The 21,101-nt window shown below is 33.1% G+C and overlaps 2 protein-coding genes across 3 annotated transcripts; both read right to left on the bottom strand.

Annotated features, from left to right (window-relative positions):
* Positions 1 to 1,137: 1,137 nt before the first annotated feature.
* On the bottom strand, positions 1,138 to 4,345 carry LOC122598538. 2 transcript variants are annotated; one of them, XM_043771131.1, is made up of 6 exons: positions 4,194 to 4,345; positions 3,887 to 4,033; positions 3,689 to 3,769; positions 2,179 to 2,304; positions 1,980 to 2,081; positions 1,138 to 1,909 (listed from the first exon to the last, which is right to left on the bottom strand). In XM_043771131.1, the coding sequence occupies exons 1-6, from the start codon at positions 4,264 to 4,266 to the stop codon at positions 1,824 to 1,826; spliced, it is 615 nt and encodes a 204-aa protein (XP_043627066.1). In that variant the 5' UTR covers positions 4,267 to 4,345; the 3' UTR covers positions 1,138 to 1,823. The 2 variants fall into 2 exon arrangements, with proteins under 2 accessions (XP_043627066.1, XP_043627064.1); XM_043771129.1 differs by having other exon boundaries at positions 1,980 to 2,099.
* Positions 4,346 to 5,735: 1,390 nt separating this feature from the next.
* On the bottom strand, positions 5,736 to 14,886 carry LOC122595578 (pleiotropic drug resistance protein 1-like). Its single transcript, XM_043767962.1, has 23 exons — positions 14,504 to 14,886; positions 14,271 to 14,391; positions 13,931 to 14,019; positions 13,762 to 13,846; positions 13,506 to 13,665; positions 13,346 to 13,422; positions 13,162 to 13,215; positions 12,761 to 12,851; positions 12,385 to 12,686; positions 11,887 to 12,168; positions 11,464 to 11,780; positions 11,044 to 11,204; positions 10,832 to 10,935; positions 10,159 to 10,309; positions 9,896 to 10,071; positions 9,493 to 9,825; positions 9,126 to 9,416; positions 8,957 to 9,040; positions 7,505 to 7,638; positions 7,194 to 7,421; positions 6,948 to 7,119; positions 6,184 to 6,438; positions 5,736 to 6,106 (listed from the first exon to the last, which is right to left on the bottom strand). The coding sequence occupies exons 1-23, from the start codon at positions 14,884 to 14,886 to the stop codon at positions 5,849 to 5,851; spliced, it is 4,308 nt and encodes a 1,435-aa protein (XP_043623897.1). The 3' UTR covers positions 5,736 to 5,848.
* Positions 14,887 to 21,101: the final 6,215 nt, after the last annotated feature.

The following is a 21,101-nucleotide window of genomic DNA, read 5'->3' on the forward strand; positions in this document are numbered from 1 at the left end:
AATAATTTTACATGTGTAAGTGTAACATAATAAAAAAGAAAAAAATTAATCAATGTTTCCTTAGGAATGTTTGAGTAAAACAAAGCAACAAGTGGTTTTGCCGTTTGGGGCTTTGAAACTTTGAATAATAGGCCCATAGCCTCCAAGAAACTGCTTTGGTGCCATTAAGGCAAGTAGGGAATACAACCACCAAACGAGTACCTTTAGTTTTGAAGCCATCCAAAGGCCATTTCCCCTTTAATTTTTTTCTATTCATTTCATACGCGTACGCATACTTATGATTCCCTGTATAATAAAAGAGTTGGTGTTTCCGTTATGCGGACGTGATAATTTATATCTAATACGAGTAATTTGTAATTTGTACACCGAATCGATACAAGAGATTGGACGACACTAAAACTTCAATGCCAAACAACATATAGACATGTAAACGGTTCGATTTTAAGGAATGGGTACGTATAAATTAAATCAACGTAGTTCCCGAAGTAGGTTAGGGTCATGCAACATTCAATCTGGCAAGTGTATAAGTAATGCATGCGCAATTGGACGAAGGATAAAACAAGATTTCAAAGCAAAAAAAGTTAATATACCGTACCGTACAAAAAAAAAAAGAAAAAGTGAGCTCAAACTTTGATGTATGGAAGGAAAGCTGTATGTTGTCTTTACCACATAAATCCAAAGAGCTATAATTTAACAAAAATGATTTTCACGCAATGCGTCGACGATGATCGAAGTGAAGTGATAACAGTGGCGGAGACTGGTGGTGGTGGTGGTGGTAGTGCTGAATAATGTATGTTATTGATATAAAGGTAATTGATGTGAAAATGGATAATATATATCTTAGGGGTGTTCGTACACAATGGAATGAAAAATAAAGAAAGTGAATGAAAAAAACTTGCCTTTTTGGTTGAAATGAAAAATGAGAATGAAGAAGTAAGAATCAGTTTCATTCTCTTCATTCTCTATAAAATGTAGAGAATGAATGAGATTGATTTTTTTTTCTATTATTGTTATATGTATTAAATTTAATTGTTATTTAAAATTTTGTATTTTTCCTATATTCATTCTCTGTGTGTATTAAACGACATAATCTATTCTCTTTTCAAATATTTATTCTCTTTCACGCTATTTCAATTCTGCATATAATTTTTATTTTCTTTGATTCATTCTTATTAAACACTCAAAAGTATTTGTGGTACATCAATAAGAGAACGAAAAGATACAATATGAAGTAAGAGATAAAAATGGTAAACTGGTACTTTTCCTACCCTTTCAGGTTGTCGGGTGTACCCAGCTAACAGGTATACCTTCATATTTTTTTATCGGACGACAGGTACGGTAACTGAACTTTCTTTACTCCCCAATTTCCATCTCTTTGTGGCCGGAGGTCCCTTTTGGAAGTAGTCTTTCTACCTTTAGGTAAAGGTAAGACTGTCTACAGCTCACCTCCTCGATACCCGTTAAAGGATTGGGTTTTGTTGTTGTTGTAAAGTTTAGAATAGTTAAATTACACTACTTTTCATTCTCTTTGGTTGGTAGTTTTCTGTTACATGGCATCAAACTTTAAAAATTACAAAGAAAACTCTTTAAGTTGACAAATCCTACAATTTTAGTCCTCGTGACTAAATGCATGTCGACAATATATTTAAGTTTTAAATTCCGTATCTTATTGGTGCTCAAAACGAAAACACGAGCGGTGACTACCCTCATATAACAGATACGTGTACGAGAGCCTATATACGTGAATAACTACATAAAAGTCTCTAATTACTATATATAATTCTATATACTTAGATGAATTCATAATGTTGGTAACCACGTCGCTAATCTATTGCGAATCCCGTTGCCATCAAGATAACAATAATGTGAATTGGCTGTGTCAGTGTATACGCGACGACTTTATTTTTTCCTACAAAAATGAATGCTTCAATACATTTACACAAATTTGTTAGTAAATTATATATCATAATGTGACTTACGATAATTAAAAGAGCCGGAACTACTGGGAGGTGGTGGTGGTAGTAGTGATGGTGGTTTTACTAGACCAAAACCAAGATGGGTGCAATCTTCTTTCAAAGTGCCTACACAAAGAGCAATATCTTCATTTAGCTAGTTAGTTTTAAAACTCTAATCCTGACAATAATGTAAAAAAGAATGAATTCTGATTTAGTTACGTACATTGCTTCAAGCAAATGGAGAAATTACTGTGGAGAAAAGCAGCGGCGTCGTCATGACATCGACAATAGTAGTGCTTATTTCCGTTTGCCACACAATAACCATCGCCACACCAAACCAAACTACAAACTGTTAAAACTCGAGAATTAGAAAAGAAAGGTCAATAGTTAATATAATTAGTAACTCCTTATTATATTGTTTAGATTTTATAAGGAAAGTAATATGAGCCAATTATTCGGATATATATCCATTTCCATTAACTGGATACATAATTAAGTGGGATGAATTTTAAAGTTAATTTGGATAGTGATGATGCTATCTATACTCCTTAAACTTTTAAGAATCTGATATGTCTAATTTACCTTCCATCTTAATATATCATATTTTCATTCTATTCATTGTGACTAAAATACCCTTACAAAAGTTTCAAACTTTATTAAAATTCTCTTTGTTCGTCAAATATATTTTTTTTTTGTTATTTGTCAAAAACTATTATACAAATAAAACTTCGATTAAGTATTTGATTTGATATTAACATTGTCACAACACCTCAAATGTTATCTATTTTTGTCGCTGTAATGCGCAGACACTCATCTAGTTAATGTTCAAATAAACTGGCTAGGAAATCTGAAAAAGCTTTTTACAAATAAGCTTTGGGGTTTTCTTTTAGAATGACTAGCCTGTGGGACCTTGGTTGGATTCTGTATGACATTGACCCAATAGTTAAAGGGTTAAGTGAGTCAACATGTAACTAATTATGATCAAATGTCTATAATGAAAACCAACTATTAGATTGGATATTGTGTGTTAAGAACTTAGTAAAAATGTTCAAATCACGAGTCGGCCAAATAAAAACTTGCGCGTGGTAGATCATATGGGTTGCCACGTATATCATATTACATAATTTGGACAATTTATCAAATTGTTAACATACAATATCTAAAACCTTAATTCGTTCATACTTTAGACATTTGGTTATAATTAATTACATTTCAAAGTACTTGCGCTAAAAAAAAACAGAAAATACATTAGAAAAATCATAAAAAGGCATAATGCTCGATTACGCTAGGAGATCGAGTTGCATGAAGTTTTAGACGATGTCTCAGAGTTACAAAGTTAGGGGTAATAAATCATATAAGATGATTGCTCCATCATTTTCAACATGTAATTAGTTATAATTAACGATATTAAAGACTGTCATTATATTATAATGTTTAATAGTTCCTTGTAATACTTTATGAATGCATTATTACGTTTCCAAATCGAAATTCAAAATAAAGTATGAAATCGTACGGGTAGTCTCTCATGACGAATTAGGGACTGGAGGAAGGGAACTACGGATTTACGTAGTTAATTTCCTTGAAACTATTTAGCAATAAGTAATTAGATAATTAATTCAACTTTTTAATTATTAAACGATATAATCTAACGTTAATATTGACCGTTCTCGATCAATAGCTTTTGGAGCTCCAATTAACTGTGGCAGGAAGGATATATATATATTAACACTTACCATTGGTGACGTTTAAGGGTGGTTGCGGGGGAGGGGGAGGCGGTATAGGAGCTTTTCCACCACATGGGAGATCCGTCGTACCTAAAGATATAATTAAGTGATCTTAATTATGTAACTTAAATAGAACAAGTTCAAAACTTCATATATATGGCCAACTAAAGAAAGAGTTCTTAAATTAAGACACAATTAGGTACTAACAATTGGGAACGATACAAGACGGAAATGGCATTGGAGCAACCTTGATGGTTTTCCATCCATGATTACACTCACAGTGATATGATGATGAGCCGTCGTGATCCTCCACACATCGTCCTTCTCCACACCCCAGAATCCGGCATGCATCATCTGCTGTATTATTTCATGAGTTATAATTCAACTATATTTATTCTTTTCTCTTTAGAAGGAATTTAATAACGTAATTAAAAACATATATAACAAGCTAAAGCAAACTAGGATGCAAAGATTAGAATCTTAGTACATATATATATATAGTTTTATAACATGCCTTGAAGACCATAGGAAAAAGTCCAGATGAAAACAAAAACTAAGATATGGATATGATATCGAGTCGTCGCCATTGTAGGTTTGGTGAACACGAGATCGAGATACAAACTTTAATTATCAAAATTGCATGCTTACCTATTTTAAAGACCAAACAAAAATATTTTCTCACAACTTACCTCTAATTAAACCCACATTAATGAAGGCAAACGATCTATAATACATAGCCTACCCTCAAGCTGGCTATATTGGACTATTGTTTAATCACCCTATAAAACACGGGTTTTTCTAATTTGTATCGCTGGCAATATTTTTCCACATGTACCCGTAGCGAAACACATACTTAAACATCTTGTTTTCTTTTCAATTCTCTCTTCTTATTGAAACACATATCAAATTAATTTTAAGCATATCTTCGTTTACTGATCATTATACAAACTCTTTACATTTACTCTATACCCTTAAAATAAAAGATACCAAAATGAAACTTAACCAAAAATAAACATATGTATGAAAAAAAAAAAAAAACAAAAAAAAACAAACCGATCAAAACTGACTGGTTTTGGTTTTTAGATTAAAAAAAATCACATAACCAATATTTTGGTCTTTGATCCAAACGCAACTGTCACAAAGGTTATGGATTTGGTGGGATCATATATAAGCTGAAGTTGATTTTGAAGATTAACAATCATAATTCACTTGTGTTTTTATCGAACAACTATCCGAATTAAGCAATTATGTTGTGGGTCCTCAATCAAATGGTAACTTGGTGGTGGGCTAAGACTCAATAACAAAAGGTATTGGTTTCAAAACTCACAATCGGGTTTTCTTAGAAATACTGTCATAGTGGGTTTCTTTTGAGTTCATGACTTGGTATTAAAATATGATTATATGGTATCACTGGTGTCAATAATAATTTCATGACTTGGTATTCAAATATGATCATATGGTATATATCAGTGGTGTCACAATAATAATCGATGGTTCATTGTTTCGTCTGTAATCCAAATTATTAAGAGTTAAGTGTTAACAAATGTTCTAAATTATTAAGCAATTATGAGTAATATGCTAGTATGAGTGCTTAATTTCAAATTCAATAAACCGGAGGACTTAACTTAAAAGTCAACAAACAAGATGGACTTGCCGAGAACCAAAATAAATAGCTAAATACTATAGAATTAGTCAAATTGTCTAAAAAAATATATAACTAAATGTCTAAAAAGTGAACGTAAATGTGTGAAAGTAGTTGGATAGAAACATAATAACCCAAAAGTTTAGTGTCAAAAATTGAAAATAAAATCTTTGATAAGAGCCATAAGATAAAAGAGAAAAATTTTGAGGGGTAAAATTGAAATGAGTCAAAAGTCAAAATTGGGGTAAAAGTCATAATTTAGAAACTTAAGGATGAAATAGCAAAATTGGGAAAGCAGAAAGTGTTGTACCTAATGCAAAAATCTTATTAGTTTTTAGTATATATAATTGTTTTTGAACAATAACAGTAAGCGATAATAATAATATGTATATTAAGATCATCGCTCAATAGAAATGAAAAAATAATAATCTTAACCGGAAGGTACAATGGATATATTCTATTTTTCACAACCAACTCAAACTATATTTGAAACAATGAAATGTACGCTCCCTTTAACAATATAGTGTTCATCTCTTCTGGAAATTAAAGGATCTGATACAATAAGCAAATATTACTGCAAAAGCGACCACTAATCCCACATGAACACCAGCCAAGGCACCAAGGAAGTCATGTTTGTACCCAAAATATCTACGCAAATAATCTTTCACGGTCTCTCCGTTTGAAAGCACGTCATCATAATCCCCAAACTGTGACACAAGTAAACCGTAGAGTGTCCATGCCAATGGATTTGCCCAGTAATACCACCTCCACCATATCGGAATTTTCTTGAAACACAAAATAAACACATTATTATAAGTTATGCAATTACTTTTACTCAAATTTTTCACATTTGCTCACTTACAGGTCTTGGGATAATGAATCCGGAGAACAAATTCCATAGCGAGTAAAAGGCAGCGGCAATGATGGCAGCGATGTCTCCATTGGGAGTAATTGCAACGGTCATCATACCATAGAATGTCATGTAGAGCAAACAGCTGAAAAAGAAGAACAAAAACCAAAAGAATTTTGTGGCTGTCCAGTCGAATCCTATCATCGAATACACTATAAGACCATACACCGTAGCTTGTATAAATATATACGGTAATTCCACCAAAACCTGCAAAAGAAAACACAAATACTGACACAATTTAGGAGACGACTTGAAATGTCACGTGCTTCCAACCACAACCACAAAATGGTCCACCTTATACCACTGGCTCATGACTTAATTTGTTCTTGTTAACCAGACAAGGGCTCCCTTGAGGTTACCCGCTATAATTTACCTATGAGCCAAACATCTCTCATGGTGAGAGCCAATATGAAATTTCCTAAGGTGTTACAAACATCTCTTAAAGACTCCCCGATCATAAATGAGACTTGTACCACCATCATCAAAGAGACAAGGCCGTGGTTCTGATAAAACGATTTATGGTCTTCCCAAACTTGTACTAATCTACTCTGCTGTTCAAAACAAAAAACTTGTACTACTCTATCCTAGCCACACTTGACTGCCGACTTCTCAAAGGATCCCATACCCTCGTCATTCAAAACAAGTGACTCTAAATATGAGTTTTTTGTTAAAACTTGCCTAAAGTACTATCAAGATTCAAGAGTCATTCAAGTTACCTGTGCAAAGGCATATGGCAACGCAGAATACATTCCAGCTGCTCGTTCTCTATAGAAAACAGTTCGTTCAATGTCGACAACAGGCTGCACTGCGGATGCATTCTGGACTCCTAAGAAGAGAACCGAGGTATAAAGAGAACCCATAGCGTTACTCAAGTCCTGCGTTGTTTTCCTGAAATGTGTAGTATGTATTTAAGTATGGAACTTAACAAATTGTAATCCATTAATATTTTTTGCTTGTTTCACCTTTTACTACCAAGCTGCCAGAAAATAGATCCAAACATGAGGCCAATGAAAGTGGTGAAAGCGAAACGAACAGCAGTGTACGGAGGGTTTCTCCAATATGATAATCGTTGTTTCCACAGACAAGCCCAGCATTGTGTGAAGAATGGTGTGGAGTATTGAGATGGATAATAGAGGTCGTTTGATCCAGGGCGTGGTTCACTTAGTTCCGCTATAAGTGCATTGTTTCTCCTGTAATTTAAATTGATTAAAAGAATTACAAGAAAGAAGTGTGGTAACAAGGAAATGACTCGATACAATTGAGCGCTACTCACGTATAAAGCTCCGATTTCTTGTAAATTTCTGTGAAATCAACCCCCATAGCCAATTCCTGAGAGGAAGTAGTGACTTCTAACATCCAAGTCGCAGGGTTATATCCGTCTTTAATTTTACTCACCCCTTCGATATCCTGTTTCACAAAAATAATCAGGATAACTAACACGTTTATGGAACAATCAGGGTTATATCTACTCAGCCTAATTGATATTCCCTTGGCCAGTTTGAACTATCAAAATCATTTACATTTAAACTCCATAGTTTCCTTGCCCTCTCTATTCCGATGTTTTTTTCCTTCCATTGGAGCCAAGGCTGGCCCTAATGCCGGGCTAGGTGGGTGATGGCACAGGGCTCACATTAGAGGGGTCATCAATCTGGAAGTCCAACTTATTCACTACCAGGCTCATTTAATTTAAAATTTATGCCCATATTAAACCCTTAAGCCCATAATGGCTATGCTTTAGTATTTGGATTAATAGCATAGTTCAGTCTCCAAATTAAAGCATACTGACCTAGTAAGCTATATCTCTAAACTCTTAATTATATAGTAATATACTTATGGCTATACGATCTTACCTTACTAATACCATTAACAAATAACACAACTCTAACAAACAACATACGTACAATAAGACTCAAAAATTCCAAGACTGGGATTACTCGAGGCATGGAAAGGTCTTATGGGAGATTTTCATGGCTAATGCCTATTAAGAAGAACAAATATTGAAAAACGTACTCAACTTTACTTTTGTTGATATTGTATATATCCTACATACAAACTTCCCATTATATGTATTAAACTTCCATAAACATGCTATTGCATATCTGTATCTTTTGACCTATGTATCAGTTTTATATGTCATCTATCTGTATCTTTTGACCTATGTATCAGTTTTATATGTCATCTGGCACTTTAATGCCGATGTCATCATAATAGTGCAAAATCATTAGTTTACATATTGTAGGATGCCGGGTACAAGCAATACACCATATATTTTGTTAAATACATTTATATATCTAGTAACAAAAGGTGTAAAGTTCGATACATTCTAAACTAACGCTATTGTAAAAATAAACCAAAATATACTCAACTATGAGTATCAACTTAGTTGATTAAGTGCTCAATAAACTTACTACCCTGAATAATAAAATATTATACATTATATAGTATGATGTTTTTTTAACAAAGTATTCTAGTGTCCCATACTAATTCGATTTATTAATCAGTTGTTATTACTTCTTAGTAGCAAAATCCAAGATCCTATTATTAACAAACGTTTTAAAATTAGTACCATATTTCAAATCTTTGTGCTTTTGAGTGAATTAAAAATCTTCTATCAAAAAAAGAAGTATATAATATCAAATTGTTAGTGTTAAGTGAGTGTATGGTTTCTAAAACATGTGTGTCCTTTTGCCTTATTTCTTATTCTACACAAGTGATGGTATTTTACCTCAAAGTACTTAATCAATTCACAGGATTGACGACCAACGGGTCCAACATATATCTCTTTTCCTCCTCTTTTCATCAAGAACAACTGCATAACATTATTCCAAACATAAATGGAGCTATAACCAATCTGTAAATTAAAAAACAAGTAACAACTAAGTTCACATATGTACCTCATCAAAAGCTTCAAATATGTCGATGCTAGGTTGATGAATGGTGCATACAACTGTTCTTCCTGTATCAACTGTGTTTCTTACGGTTCTCATCACAATTGCAGCCGCTCTTGCATCTAGACCCGAGGTTGGCTCATCCATAAAAATTATAGATGGATTAGCTACAAGCTCCACTGCAATTGTTAACCTTTTTCGCTGTTCAGTTGACAGTCCATTGATACCTGGCAAACCGACTAGAGCATGTCTCAAAGGGTTCAGTTCCACCAACTCCATCACTTCATCGACAAACATCTGAAAACAAAACATCATACTGTGTCGATCATGAGAAAAAAGAAAAACACCACATTTATCCAATAAGTACACTAACCTTTCTGGCGTCTGCATTAACATCTGCTGGCAACCTTAGCCAAGCTGAGTACAACAAGGATTCATAAACAGTAACATGAGGAGAATGGATGTCATTTTGTTCACAGTATCCAGAAATTCGAGCAAAAGTTTCCTGTTTCTTTGGATAACCAGAAATCCGAATGTCGCCCTCTACAATTCCACCCGTTTTTCTACCAGCAAGCACATCCATCAGAGTAGTTTTACCAGCACCACTAACCCCCATAAGCGCTGTAAGAACACCGGGTCGAAAAGCTCCACTTAAATCCTTAAGTAGCAACAATCTGTCTTCGCTAACACCTTGCACTTTCATTTCCTACAATAATTCCCCGTGATGATATAAAAAATGCTATTTCAATTACGATCACTAGTAAGTAACAAGTTACCTGTGGCATATCAACGGAGTAGTTGATATTATTAAATGTAATGGAATGTGGTTCAAATGGAAGCACCATTCCTCTTTTCTTGTTTTGATGTGCGTCATTTGCGGATGACACTTCAATGCCTCCCGCATCACGGTCTTCCTCCTCTGCTGCTGCATTTGATTGAGCTTTCCCAAACGCTATATAGTTGAGACCAAATTTCACATGACTTTACAGAAACATTCCAACACCAAAAAAGATGGATAAAATAAGGCAAAAATACTCACAATCAAGAAACTCGAGAGACACAAGATAACACAGATTGTATAGTAACATGAAACCGAGCAAAGCCGCGATAGCAATCCAATACCAGTAACTCTCTGCGAACAATCCTCGAGAAGTAACAATGACTTTCCCTAGTGTTGAGTTGCCAAAAGGCTATTAAAGAAAAATGTCAAAAAGGTATCTATCCAACATAAACATGACAAAAACATCAGAATCTTAAGTGTCAAACAATATTCCAAAATCCACAGTTTCCAACTAAAATCCAGTTTTTTTTTTTGTGTGTAAGCCGATGAGACTAATAATGAAAATTCAACCCCATATAATAATCAATATAAAATAAACACAATACCAAGGGCACCTTATCGGGGTGGTATCAGCCCACTACGGATTCTCGTAATTAATATCTGACCTCCTCCGGTCGCCATAGCCACCATACTCCACTAATTGTGTTTTATTTTAGATGCTAGTGTGTGAATGATATTATAGACATGTATTGTACTGTATTGGGGTTTTTATATATTGATGTTAAATCGATTTGAGTTTGCTCTTATTCTAAATAAATGGCGATTGAAGTCCACCGGTATATTTCTTTTTATATATTTCTTTTTATTTATTATGGATTAATAATAATGAGTGGACCTCAAACTAGTGATAGTCCTTACAACTAATGCTTACCTTATTAAACTTGTGTCCAAGGTATTCATTTACCACAATTCCATTCATTGCGTACATCATTGGTGAAAACCAATATCCCCAAATCCACCAGTCTTTCACATCCTCTATAAACATAAAAAAAAAAAAAAAAAGAAGATGTGAGTTAGTTAGTTCATTATTAGAAAACCAAAACATTCAAAACAAATTAACTATACATGCATTTGTGTCAAGACCTCGGGATAAAACAAATCCACCCAATGCAAAAAGTATGAGAAGTGCAAAGGAACCCGCCGTGTTTGCAACAATCATGTTGCGACCCGCAGACCCAATGAATCGGAACAAACCAGATGACATCTGGTTAACGGCCACGAGTAGTAAGAAATATTTGAGAAATCTGCATAAACAGTGGGGGAAAAAATATTACTCGATCTAGTTAATAGAATAGCTTAAAACTAGAAAATAAGAAACCATTCACAAGTAGTGATTGCGCTTTCATGTGTCACTGACTTAGCAAGTTACTAAACTTTGTCTGTTTTGCGATTGTCCGTATAATGTATCCAACTTTGCCCCTTTTTTTACCATCATCGATACATCAATCGTAAAAAATAATAAGAGTTAACTTTAATACTAGTTTTACGTAGTACATTACATACCTCCAGACATTAGGGTCAAATCCCATAACGTAGTAAGTGAGACAAGTCCAAAGTGCGGCTTCAGCTAATGAAACGGGAATCTTGACAAACCATGTTGGAAGAGCGTACGCCCATGAAGGAAAGAAGAAAAAATTCCGATGCTTGTAGAAAACAGGAAGCTTTGCGATTGTCATTGAAATCTCAGCCATCCCGTTGAACATGACCATGGTGACGCCAAAGAACAAAGCACCAACATAAAGTCCTCCATCTTCTATACCATTTCTATGCATCTTAGTGCGGAAAAACACAGTCATACTGACAAACGCCATTATTGTTAGCTGAAACCATTGAATAGTAGAACATGTAAATCATAACTTTTAGTAAAAAAAATCAAATTTACACAAATTAAGCTTTAGCCTGATCATATGATGTGATGTAATTTACTTGGGTTAGTTTGAAGAGGTAGACAAAAGAATTTCTCTTCATAAGCAATATTTCTCTATCAAAGCAAGCTTTAAACAGTTGCTTCTTGCTTAAACCGTATTTGTCGGTTGTAAGAGCTGCAGGGTGGCTTTTGCTTTTGTCATATGGCGTAGCAATTTCGTTTCCTAATCTCCTTCCGATATGAAATGATTCGTATGCCTTAGCGAATTCCTTTGCTGTCACAAATCTGTAAGGTTGGTCTCTTCTCATCCAATATTGCTTCTGGTCTTTCTTTGATGTGACCTATAACATTCCAGCAAGATTACATATCATGTAATCCCAATTGGATAATTTACACACACTTTTGTGAAACTTTGACAGAACCTTAATACTGTAATAGCTTATAATAGAATAACCCCTTTCATGCTTAAAAGTTATCTTGAAATTTTCATTAATTTTTGTACGTGTGCTCATGTCCTCTGCCTAAAGAATCACAGAACAAGGGTATGTGATACTTACTTCTTGCAAAAAGTCTGCAACGCCTTTCCTCTCTGGGCATTTGAATCCAACTGATTCAAAAAACTCAAGAACATTTTCGCGTGGACCTTTATACACGATTTTACCATCACTTAAAAGTACAATATCGTCAAATAGATCGTATGTTTCTGGTGCAGGCTGCAGAAGGGATATGATAGCTGTTCCCTCAAGAATATGAACATAATGCTTGAGCGAATTCACTATTTGGAAAGTTGTGGAACTATCCAAACCAGTAGATATCTCATCCATTAGAAGAACCTTTGATGGTCCAACTAACATTTCTCCTGTAGAAATTTCATTTATGTTTATTGAGAAATAATCAAGCAATAAGTCCTTACAAAAACACGGATATATTTACCTGTTGTAACACGCTTTTTTTGCCCGCCGGAGATACCTCTTGTCATTCGATCCCCTACTAAGGTGTCTGCACATATGTCTAACCCCAATATCTACACAGCAAATATAGTTTATACAAATATTATACGAGTAGCTAGCTCATTGTTTTTAAAGACAACATTTTACTAGCTAGGTGTTGGTTGCATGCATTAAAAATAGATTTTGGAGAACTTTCAAATTGTTTGACAAGTCAACATTTCCTCTTTTTGCTAAAATATGTGATTTGACAATTTGAACTGCCGGTTTGGGATAAAACAAACAAGAAAGAAATGACTCAAAGCGACTCATTTTTAAGTAAATATAAATTGAAATTCCTACCTCTAATACTTGTTAAAATGGAAAATATTGCAATTTATAGCGTACCTTGAGCGTATAATCTGTTACCACATTAGCTTCTTGACCTTCCGTGGCAGCAGCCTGGATAACAAAATACCTTGAGGTTCATTATTCTACATTTTACACTTTATGAGTCATACCACACTCGTAATTAACAAACGTGCACACTTAGAAAAAGCTAGCTAGTGTTAAAATTGAAATCCGTTATTACCTTCATGTAGATATCAATATCAGGATCTGGCTTGATGTTTGCATTTTTCTCTCTTCTTGTCAACTCCACCAACATCTCTGTCATTAATTTGTTGAACAATTAATCGAGTATTTCCATACAGTACCATTTTAATTAATGTAGAGATAGATTGAACACTAACCATAACGTGACCCAACCCCTTGGCATCGGGCAGAGAAGGCTAATGTTTCCCTAACCGTCAGTTCTCCAATATGAAGATCATTTTGACTGATATATGCAGATGTTTTCTTGGGTACAAACTCGTGTAACTCATGCCCGTTGTACGTCACCTTTCCAGAAAGCTGCATCTTTCGTTATGTATAAACTCAATCACTTTTATTTTTCAATTTAGAAAGAATAAAAATAAATCACAAACAACACAAGTTGTAATTACTGGCCTGAAGCTCCCTAGCAAGGCTTCCAGCCAAAGCCAATAGCAACGTTGTCTTCCCCGAACTCGGAGGACCCAAAAGTAATGTCATTCTGGAAAACACAAGAAATTAGTATTAATTATAAAGTCAAATACACTACCAAATGTACGTTCTTCGTATTCTTCTTTCTTCTCACCTGCCCGGTTTGATGATACCACTGACATCGTCAAGGATCGTTATATGTTTTTTCTTATTCCGAAGCAAACCAAAATAACTCAGGACACCCTGTCCAAATTCAATACCAATGGTCATAAAAAAAATATATATATATGTACGTAAAGCGTAAGTACTGCAATCAAGAACTAATCCAACTATGACCATATATACTAATTTTACTAGGATTTAAGACACAAATTAAGTACTTTGGTTTGTACAAGGTTGCATATTTATACTTATTTTTTTTTTCATTGAACTTTCAAAATTTGTACAGATATGATACTTTTGAACAGATATGTGGTGGCGAATATCACTTTTACCTCCGCAACATCAAGGTAGAAATTGATAAAACTAGGTAAAGCTCTGCTTCCAGTATTGACATCAGCTTCCACAGTCAAATGCTCAAATTTAACTTCAATTGTTGGCACGTCAATTCCAACCCTGTAAATTAATATTCAAACATATAACCAACCATATATAAACCCATAGTCATGATCATTGTGATTAAACACAACTATAAAAAGTAAAGGAAAAAAAAGGAGCTAGGATATGCCTGTCAATTCTGTTTCTAAGTCTCAACAAGAACTTCTCATTATCTTCATCCGCAGCATGTACAAGGCGATCAAGCAATCGCTTTCTGTCTTCGATTCCAAGATTATCGACATCAACTTCATTAGAAGGCCCACTTGATCCAAACAAAAGACCTTTCTTCAAACGGTCAAATGTTGGTAGCTTTTCGAGATTAGCCCATTTAAGAGCCTCTTCATCGTTTTCTTCATGATCACGATCCGATCTTGAAAAAACGTTCATGCCAGAATTCCTCCATAGCGAAGTACTTGAAGACCTCAAACTTCTTATTTGTCCACCACTACTATTTGTTCTAAACTTTCCTAACCTTATACTATTACTTGCTTTGTATATATCACTTCCATCCATTATATATATATATAATAATTACACAATCCAAAAACACAAGTTTTTATTACTTTTTGAACCAAAAGATCAAGCGGGTATAAAAACTTGGAAGGAGATTTAAAATTTTTGCATAAAGTACGTAATGATCAAGAACAAAAAAAATTACTCGTATTTATATATATAGATATATATGAAACAATAATGCATGCAAGGGGTACGTTTGATAGGAAGCTTTTTGAGACTTCTGGTGGGATTTTAAACAGAAACTTGAACTAACATTACTAGTAATATGAAATGGTGGGCACAGAACAGGAACAGGACATATGTGGTTATAGTTATGAATCTTTTTTATTGTGGTGGATATATATATATATAGCTAGATTAGATAGAGTGAATGTGAATTGTTTGTTATTACTTTTTTTGAACATAGGCATGTGAATCTTTCTGGCTTTTAAAACGCAATTAAGTTTACAATTTTGTTAGTTGGAAATATATATCTTGAGTATCTTTTTTGTGAAGGAAAACTATTGTAATTGGAATCGGATTTGATTATCGATCAATTAACCGAGGTAAATAGGAAGTGCAAATAATGGACGCATTTGATATATATATATACCATCAAAATTGAAGTTATAAAGAAATGAAGAATTTTCTTTTGTCAAAAAGCACTAGCTATGCTCGCCCATATTGAACAAAGTTGTTTTTTCTTTTCTTAATTAGAAGATGAAGAAAGCTTATATGTTTGGTACTCGATCGTATAAAATTACATAAGTCATCAACTTAATTAGATACACAAAAATATTGCTCCAACATAAGAATTAAAAAAATTATATAGAAAATACTATATAATCTCCCAAGAAAGCGTATAAAATTTTCTTGTTTGAAACAAATGAAAATTCCTTTTTAGAAAAGTAACTATTTTGAGCAAAAAATTCTTGGTTTTTTTTTTTCCCGAGAATTCCTTGTTAAAAGTATTAATTATAGGAAAATGTTAAAGGAAACCCTTAGGGCTTGCATAAAAAAGTTGTACATTTTCATATTAAATGTCGCCTCCCTGAATTTTATGGTAAGTGTACAACTAATTAATGCACCTTAACGAAAGCCCTAAGGGTTTTGTTTAGCTTATATCATACTTGAATTTTATTATTTTGTGTTTCTACCAATTTTGTAATATGAAAGCTATATATAATTATATACTGTAATGGGTTTTGCTAAACAAAACATTAAAGGTTATAATCAAATTGCGTTAAATAATTGTACACTTATTATAAAATTTACGAATGAACTTTTTATTTGAAAGAAATAATATATATATTCACGTTAAGTGTAACCTTAGTTTATGCACTCTTTCTGTCCTATTTTAAGTTAATTAACTTCTTTAGCTTTAAAATATTTATCATTGGGGTTTTTTTATATATATATATATCACTTGATGTTAAATATATAAATGGATTGTATATTTAATGTACTTTTCAATAATAGCAACTATTATAAAATACATATAAAATTATCAACAGTCAAAGATATAAAATAAAGACTTTATAGTTAAAATAAAACACTTAATATGGAACGGATAGAGGATATGTATACATACGAAACTAAAACACATGGACCACTTGCACATGAAATTATCTTCCAAACACTGGCAAGGGGCACATTAGTGGCCGGATAAGAAGCAGTAATTGGTATAGGACGACGAATTGGTGGTGAAATGGTGGTAATCGTAGGCGGGTAGGGGTTTAATAGATGGCATAATTAACTATTCAGGACGTACTATTGGACTTCAATCAATTATTACGCTTTTATTACCATTATCATTTTATAATAATAAAATCATGATGATAGGTAAGGAATTTTAGTTACTCACGTTATAAAGAATAAACAGCCACTATACTATTCAAGAAAGAAAACCTCACCAGCTAGTTTGAAGAGTTGGGTTGATCAATATCGTGGTTTGGTTCCGTTCAAAAAAGATATATCGTGGTTTGTTTCTGGAATATATATGATGTTAACATGTTAATTTGACAGCCTGTATCTAAACGAAAGAATGCATATAATAGAAATTTTGGGCAATATGCGTAAATTAATGCTACCATAAAACTGTATATGTTTTGTAAGATTTTAATAGTAGTCAAACTAATCTTGGATTATGGGATTTATGGTTATTATATGGGCAAAATTGATTTGTCAAAGACTTCCAGAATGCTTGTCCAGTTTCCTATGAAAATACAAATTAAACATTAACTTTGTTGTTCTTAGAGTATTAATTACTCGTATGTGTTTCTAGATTGTTTTAAGCAATAATGCTAAGAGTAGATTACATTTTTCGTTCTTAAAGTTGACACGTTTTCACTTTTCATCCCTAAAGTTTAAAAATTATAATTTTGACCTTAAACTTGGCAATTTTTTTTCAATAATCATCCTTAGGCCTAACGCCGTGAATTTCTGACCGTTAACGCTCACATGTGACAAACATGTGAGGGCATTTTTGTCTTTAGACATCCTTCTTCCTCTCAAACACCCCTTCTTCCCTCTCAAACATCCGGCCACCACCATTGTGACCCACCACCGCAGCAGCAGCACCACCACCACCTATTCTCAAAAAATTCACCTAGATCTAAACCAGATCTAATCCAAAAATTCACCCATATCAACCATCTTCATATACAATTCACTAATAAACTAAACATTTTACATTTATATACCAATCTTTTTGCCATCCATCAACTATTTTCGTGGTGATTTCTTCGATCACCAAACAAACAAACATAAAAAGTATATAATGAATAAATTCGTTAATATAAGCATAATTATGCACATGATATTTTCTAAATATATACCCACTGAATAATATTCTTCACCTTTCGTCAAACTTTCCATCGATTAGGACCTGTCAGAAATGGGTTTGGAAAGGAAAATAATCAAAGAAAGAAAGAAAGCATACAAACATTATTCATCAATTGGAGCTGCAGACCCCCGACCCGACCTGACAAAAGGTTAACCAAACCCAAGTTCTGATCGGAATTAAGCACAGCAGCCCCACCCCCTTTTGAATTCGCTGCCATGGCCACCTCCTGGTGGCCGGCAGCCGGCTGGATCACAGCGGCGAGCGACGACTGGGTGGTGGTTTTCTTGATTTCAGCCGATTTCAATAATGAAATTGGTTCAGTGGGTTCTGATTGGAATGAATCAGCAACAAATAAATAAGAAAATGAAGATCTAAGGTTGTAATTGGATCGATTTGCAGTAGAAGATGTCGAATCAAGACCTAGGGTTTTTGGCTGAACAGTTCGCGACGGAGCAAACAGTGGCAGAATCATTGCTCACCAAAAACGAGGTAGTAGAAGACGAATCAACATAGTGCATAACTAATTATCATTATTTAAGTGTCACTTTTAAAATAAGAACGCGGAAAACACTAAAAAACATCATTTTGATGCGTTAAAAGTCCATAAATTTAACATAGTACATAACTAATTATCATTATTTAAGTGTTTAACAACACATTGATTCATCAAAATCGAAAAAATCACGTTTTTTGTTGGATGCATCATTTTGATGAATATGCATCCAAGATGGATGCACAAAACAAAAAACATAATTATTTCGATTTTGACGAATGAATGTGTTGTTAAACACTTAAATAATGATAATTAGTTATGCACTATATTAGTTTTATGGACTTTTAATGCATCAAAATGATGTTTCTAAGGTGTTATCACTGTTCTTATTTTAAATGTGTTCTCACCAGAGTGTTACCCTATATATCTATATATATATGGTAGGATGGGGAAGAAGGGTTGTGAAGGGATTGAAAGTGAAAGGTATGATAACGTTAGGGATGAAAATTATAATTAACTCGGTATATTAGTATGTTGTTAAGATGAAAGAAGGAAGTGCCCTAACGTGTTTGGCACGAGGGCTGGTTAACGGCCAAATTTTAACACCATAAGACAAAAGGATGTTTATTGAAAAATTGGACAAGTTTAGGGTCAAAATTATAATTTCTAAACTTTAGGGATGAAAAGTGAAAAACGAGCCAAGTTTAGGGACGAAAAGTGTAATTTATTCTAATGCTAATTTGTTACGTGACTTGTCACAATTAATGATCACATTAGTTTTGCTAAATGCAACTCTTAAAATTATAACGAAAGTGAATAACATAGGCTGTAAACCTTTATTATAAAATTCAAAAGGTGAGTTTTTAACATAAGAGGTATAATTTTTTTATTCACTTAAAACTTTTAAGGGGTGTATTTAGTATTTTTAAACTTACGAGAGTAAGTATCCGTGCGTTGCGGCGGTAAGATGGTGGAGGTGATAGGTCATAAAATGTGATAGGTCATAGAGTGTAATAGCCAAATGTCTTACCCATACGGGTTCCGACATCGGATTTAAAAATTCACCGAAAGTATATCGAATGACATCTCTAATGAAAGAGCATGAAATTTTAAGAACACCCATATAATTTACACCCATATAATTTTATATAATTTATCGATGTACGGTTTTTGAGATAAAAGATTTTGAATAAATTTGAAAAATAAATGATTTATGGGGGGGGGGGGAGAAAAAAAATGATTAATTGAGATTTGAGGAGAGAGAAAATTTTGTTAGGAAAATATAAAATTGATATATAGGCATTTTGGGAAAGTAAATGTAGACATGAGAGATTTGCTTTATAATATAACGAGAGTAAGTACCCGCGCGTTGCGGCGGTGAGATGGTGGGGGTGATAGGTCATAAAGTGTGATAGCCAAATGTCTTAACCGTACGGGTTCCCCCTCGGATTTGAAAATTCGTCGAAAGTATATCGAATGACATCTCTAATGAAAAAACATGAAATTTTAAGAACACCCATATAATTTTTATAATTCATCGATGTACGGTTTGTGAGATAAAATATTTTGAATGAATTGAAGAAATAAATGATTTATGGAGGAGAGAGAAAAAATATGATTGGTTAAGATTTGAAGAAAGAGAAAGGGTGTTTGGTAAATATATAATTGATCAAAGGGCATTTTTGGAAAGTAAATGTTGAAACTTAAAATGTTAGACAAGGAATCTGCTTTATAATATAGTATTAGATAGATATAGATAGGGTAATGATCAATCCTCTAAATTGTTAGCCTAAAAAACTTCCTAATTGATAGGATTGTGATATGTGAAAAATCAGGAGGTGAGATTAGAAAAGAGAATTAGTGGATTTCATGTGTTAACAAGTAGATATATTAGGATGATTTTTAGAAGGCTTGGTTATAAAGATTTATCATTTTCCAAGTGGTGCTAGATTTTTAGGATTTTTAGACTCAACAAGTGGTGCTAGATTTTTATTTTGTGAAAGCCCAAAACCATTACCAAAAAACAGGAGACCATATATGATATGAACCAACAAGCACTCCATGCATTAAGTTCAACCGGTTACAAACATCACCCAACTCACAATAACAATCACAACATATATGGCAAAGATTCAAATCACATGATCGATCTGTTGATATCTATCTATAAAAATAATAAAAGTTTAATTATTTGCATATATCCAATTAAGTTTCTATTGGACTTGATTAGGTCCGATTACAAAATAAGTACGTTCGTAGGAACTAGGAAGTCGAAGTATATATATTTCGCCTTCATGATCACATTATTAGGCATTAAAGATCTATCAATGATCTAAAGACTTTTTTACATCTTTTCTTTTATTATATTAAAGCACAGTTCTAATAATTTATTGACCAATCACAACTCTTAATTTTTTAAAGTTAACTTTTGTTTTTAATTTTGACTTTAATTTATAACTTTTTGTTTTTCATCACAAATTTACACTTTTTACCCAATAATTTTAATTTTAATATATTAAATAAACAATAATAGCTAATATATATCTAATAAAATAATAGTTAATATTTATCCAATAAAATAAGAATTAATATATATTCAATTAAATAATAACTAATATATATCCAATAGTATGTGCTATCAAATAAACATAAAGTTAATTAATCAAACATAAATAAAACTTATTGTAAATATATTAACATTGTAAAAACAACTTCGATGAATATACTTTTAAAAAATATTTCAGTATAAAACTCAAAGTGTTAATATGTAGATCAATTTTTATTACTCAAAATAGTATATTATGTTTTAAACTATAATAAAAAAACATCTAATATCCCAGTGTATTAGACACAGGCCTAAAAACAGTTGAACTAATGACTTATTGGCCAATTACA

The sequence above is a fragment of the Erigeron canadensis genome, chromosome 4 (genome assembly GCF_010389155.1).
Source record: "Erigeron canadensis isolate Cc75 chromosome 4, C_canadensis_v1, whole genome shotgun sequence".
Taxonomy (NCBI): domain Eukaryota; kingdom Viridiplantae; phylum Streptophyta; class Magnoliopsida; order Asterales; family Asteraceae; genus Erigeron; species Erigeron canadensis.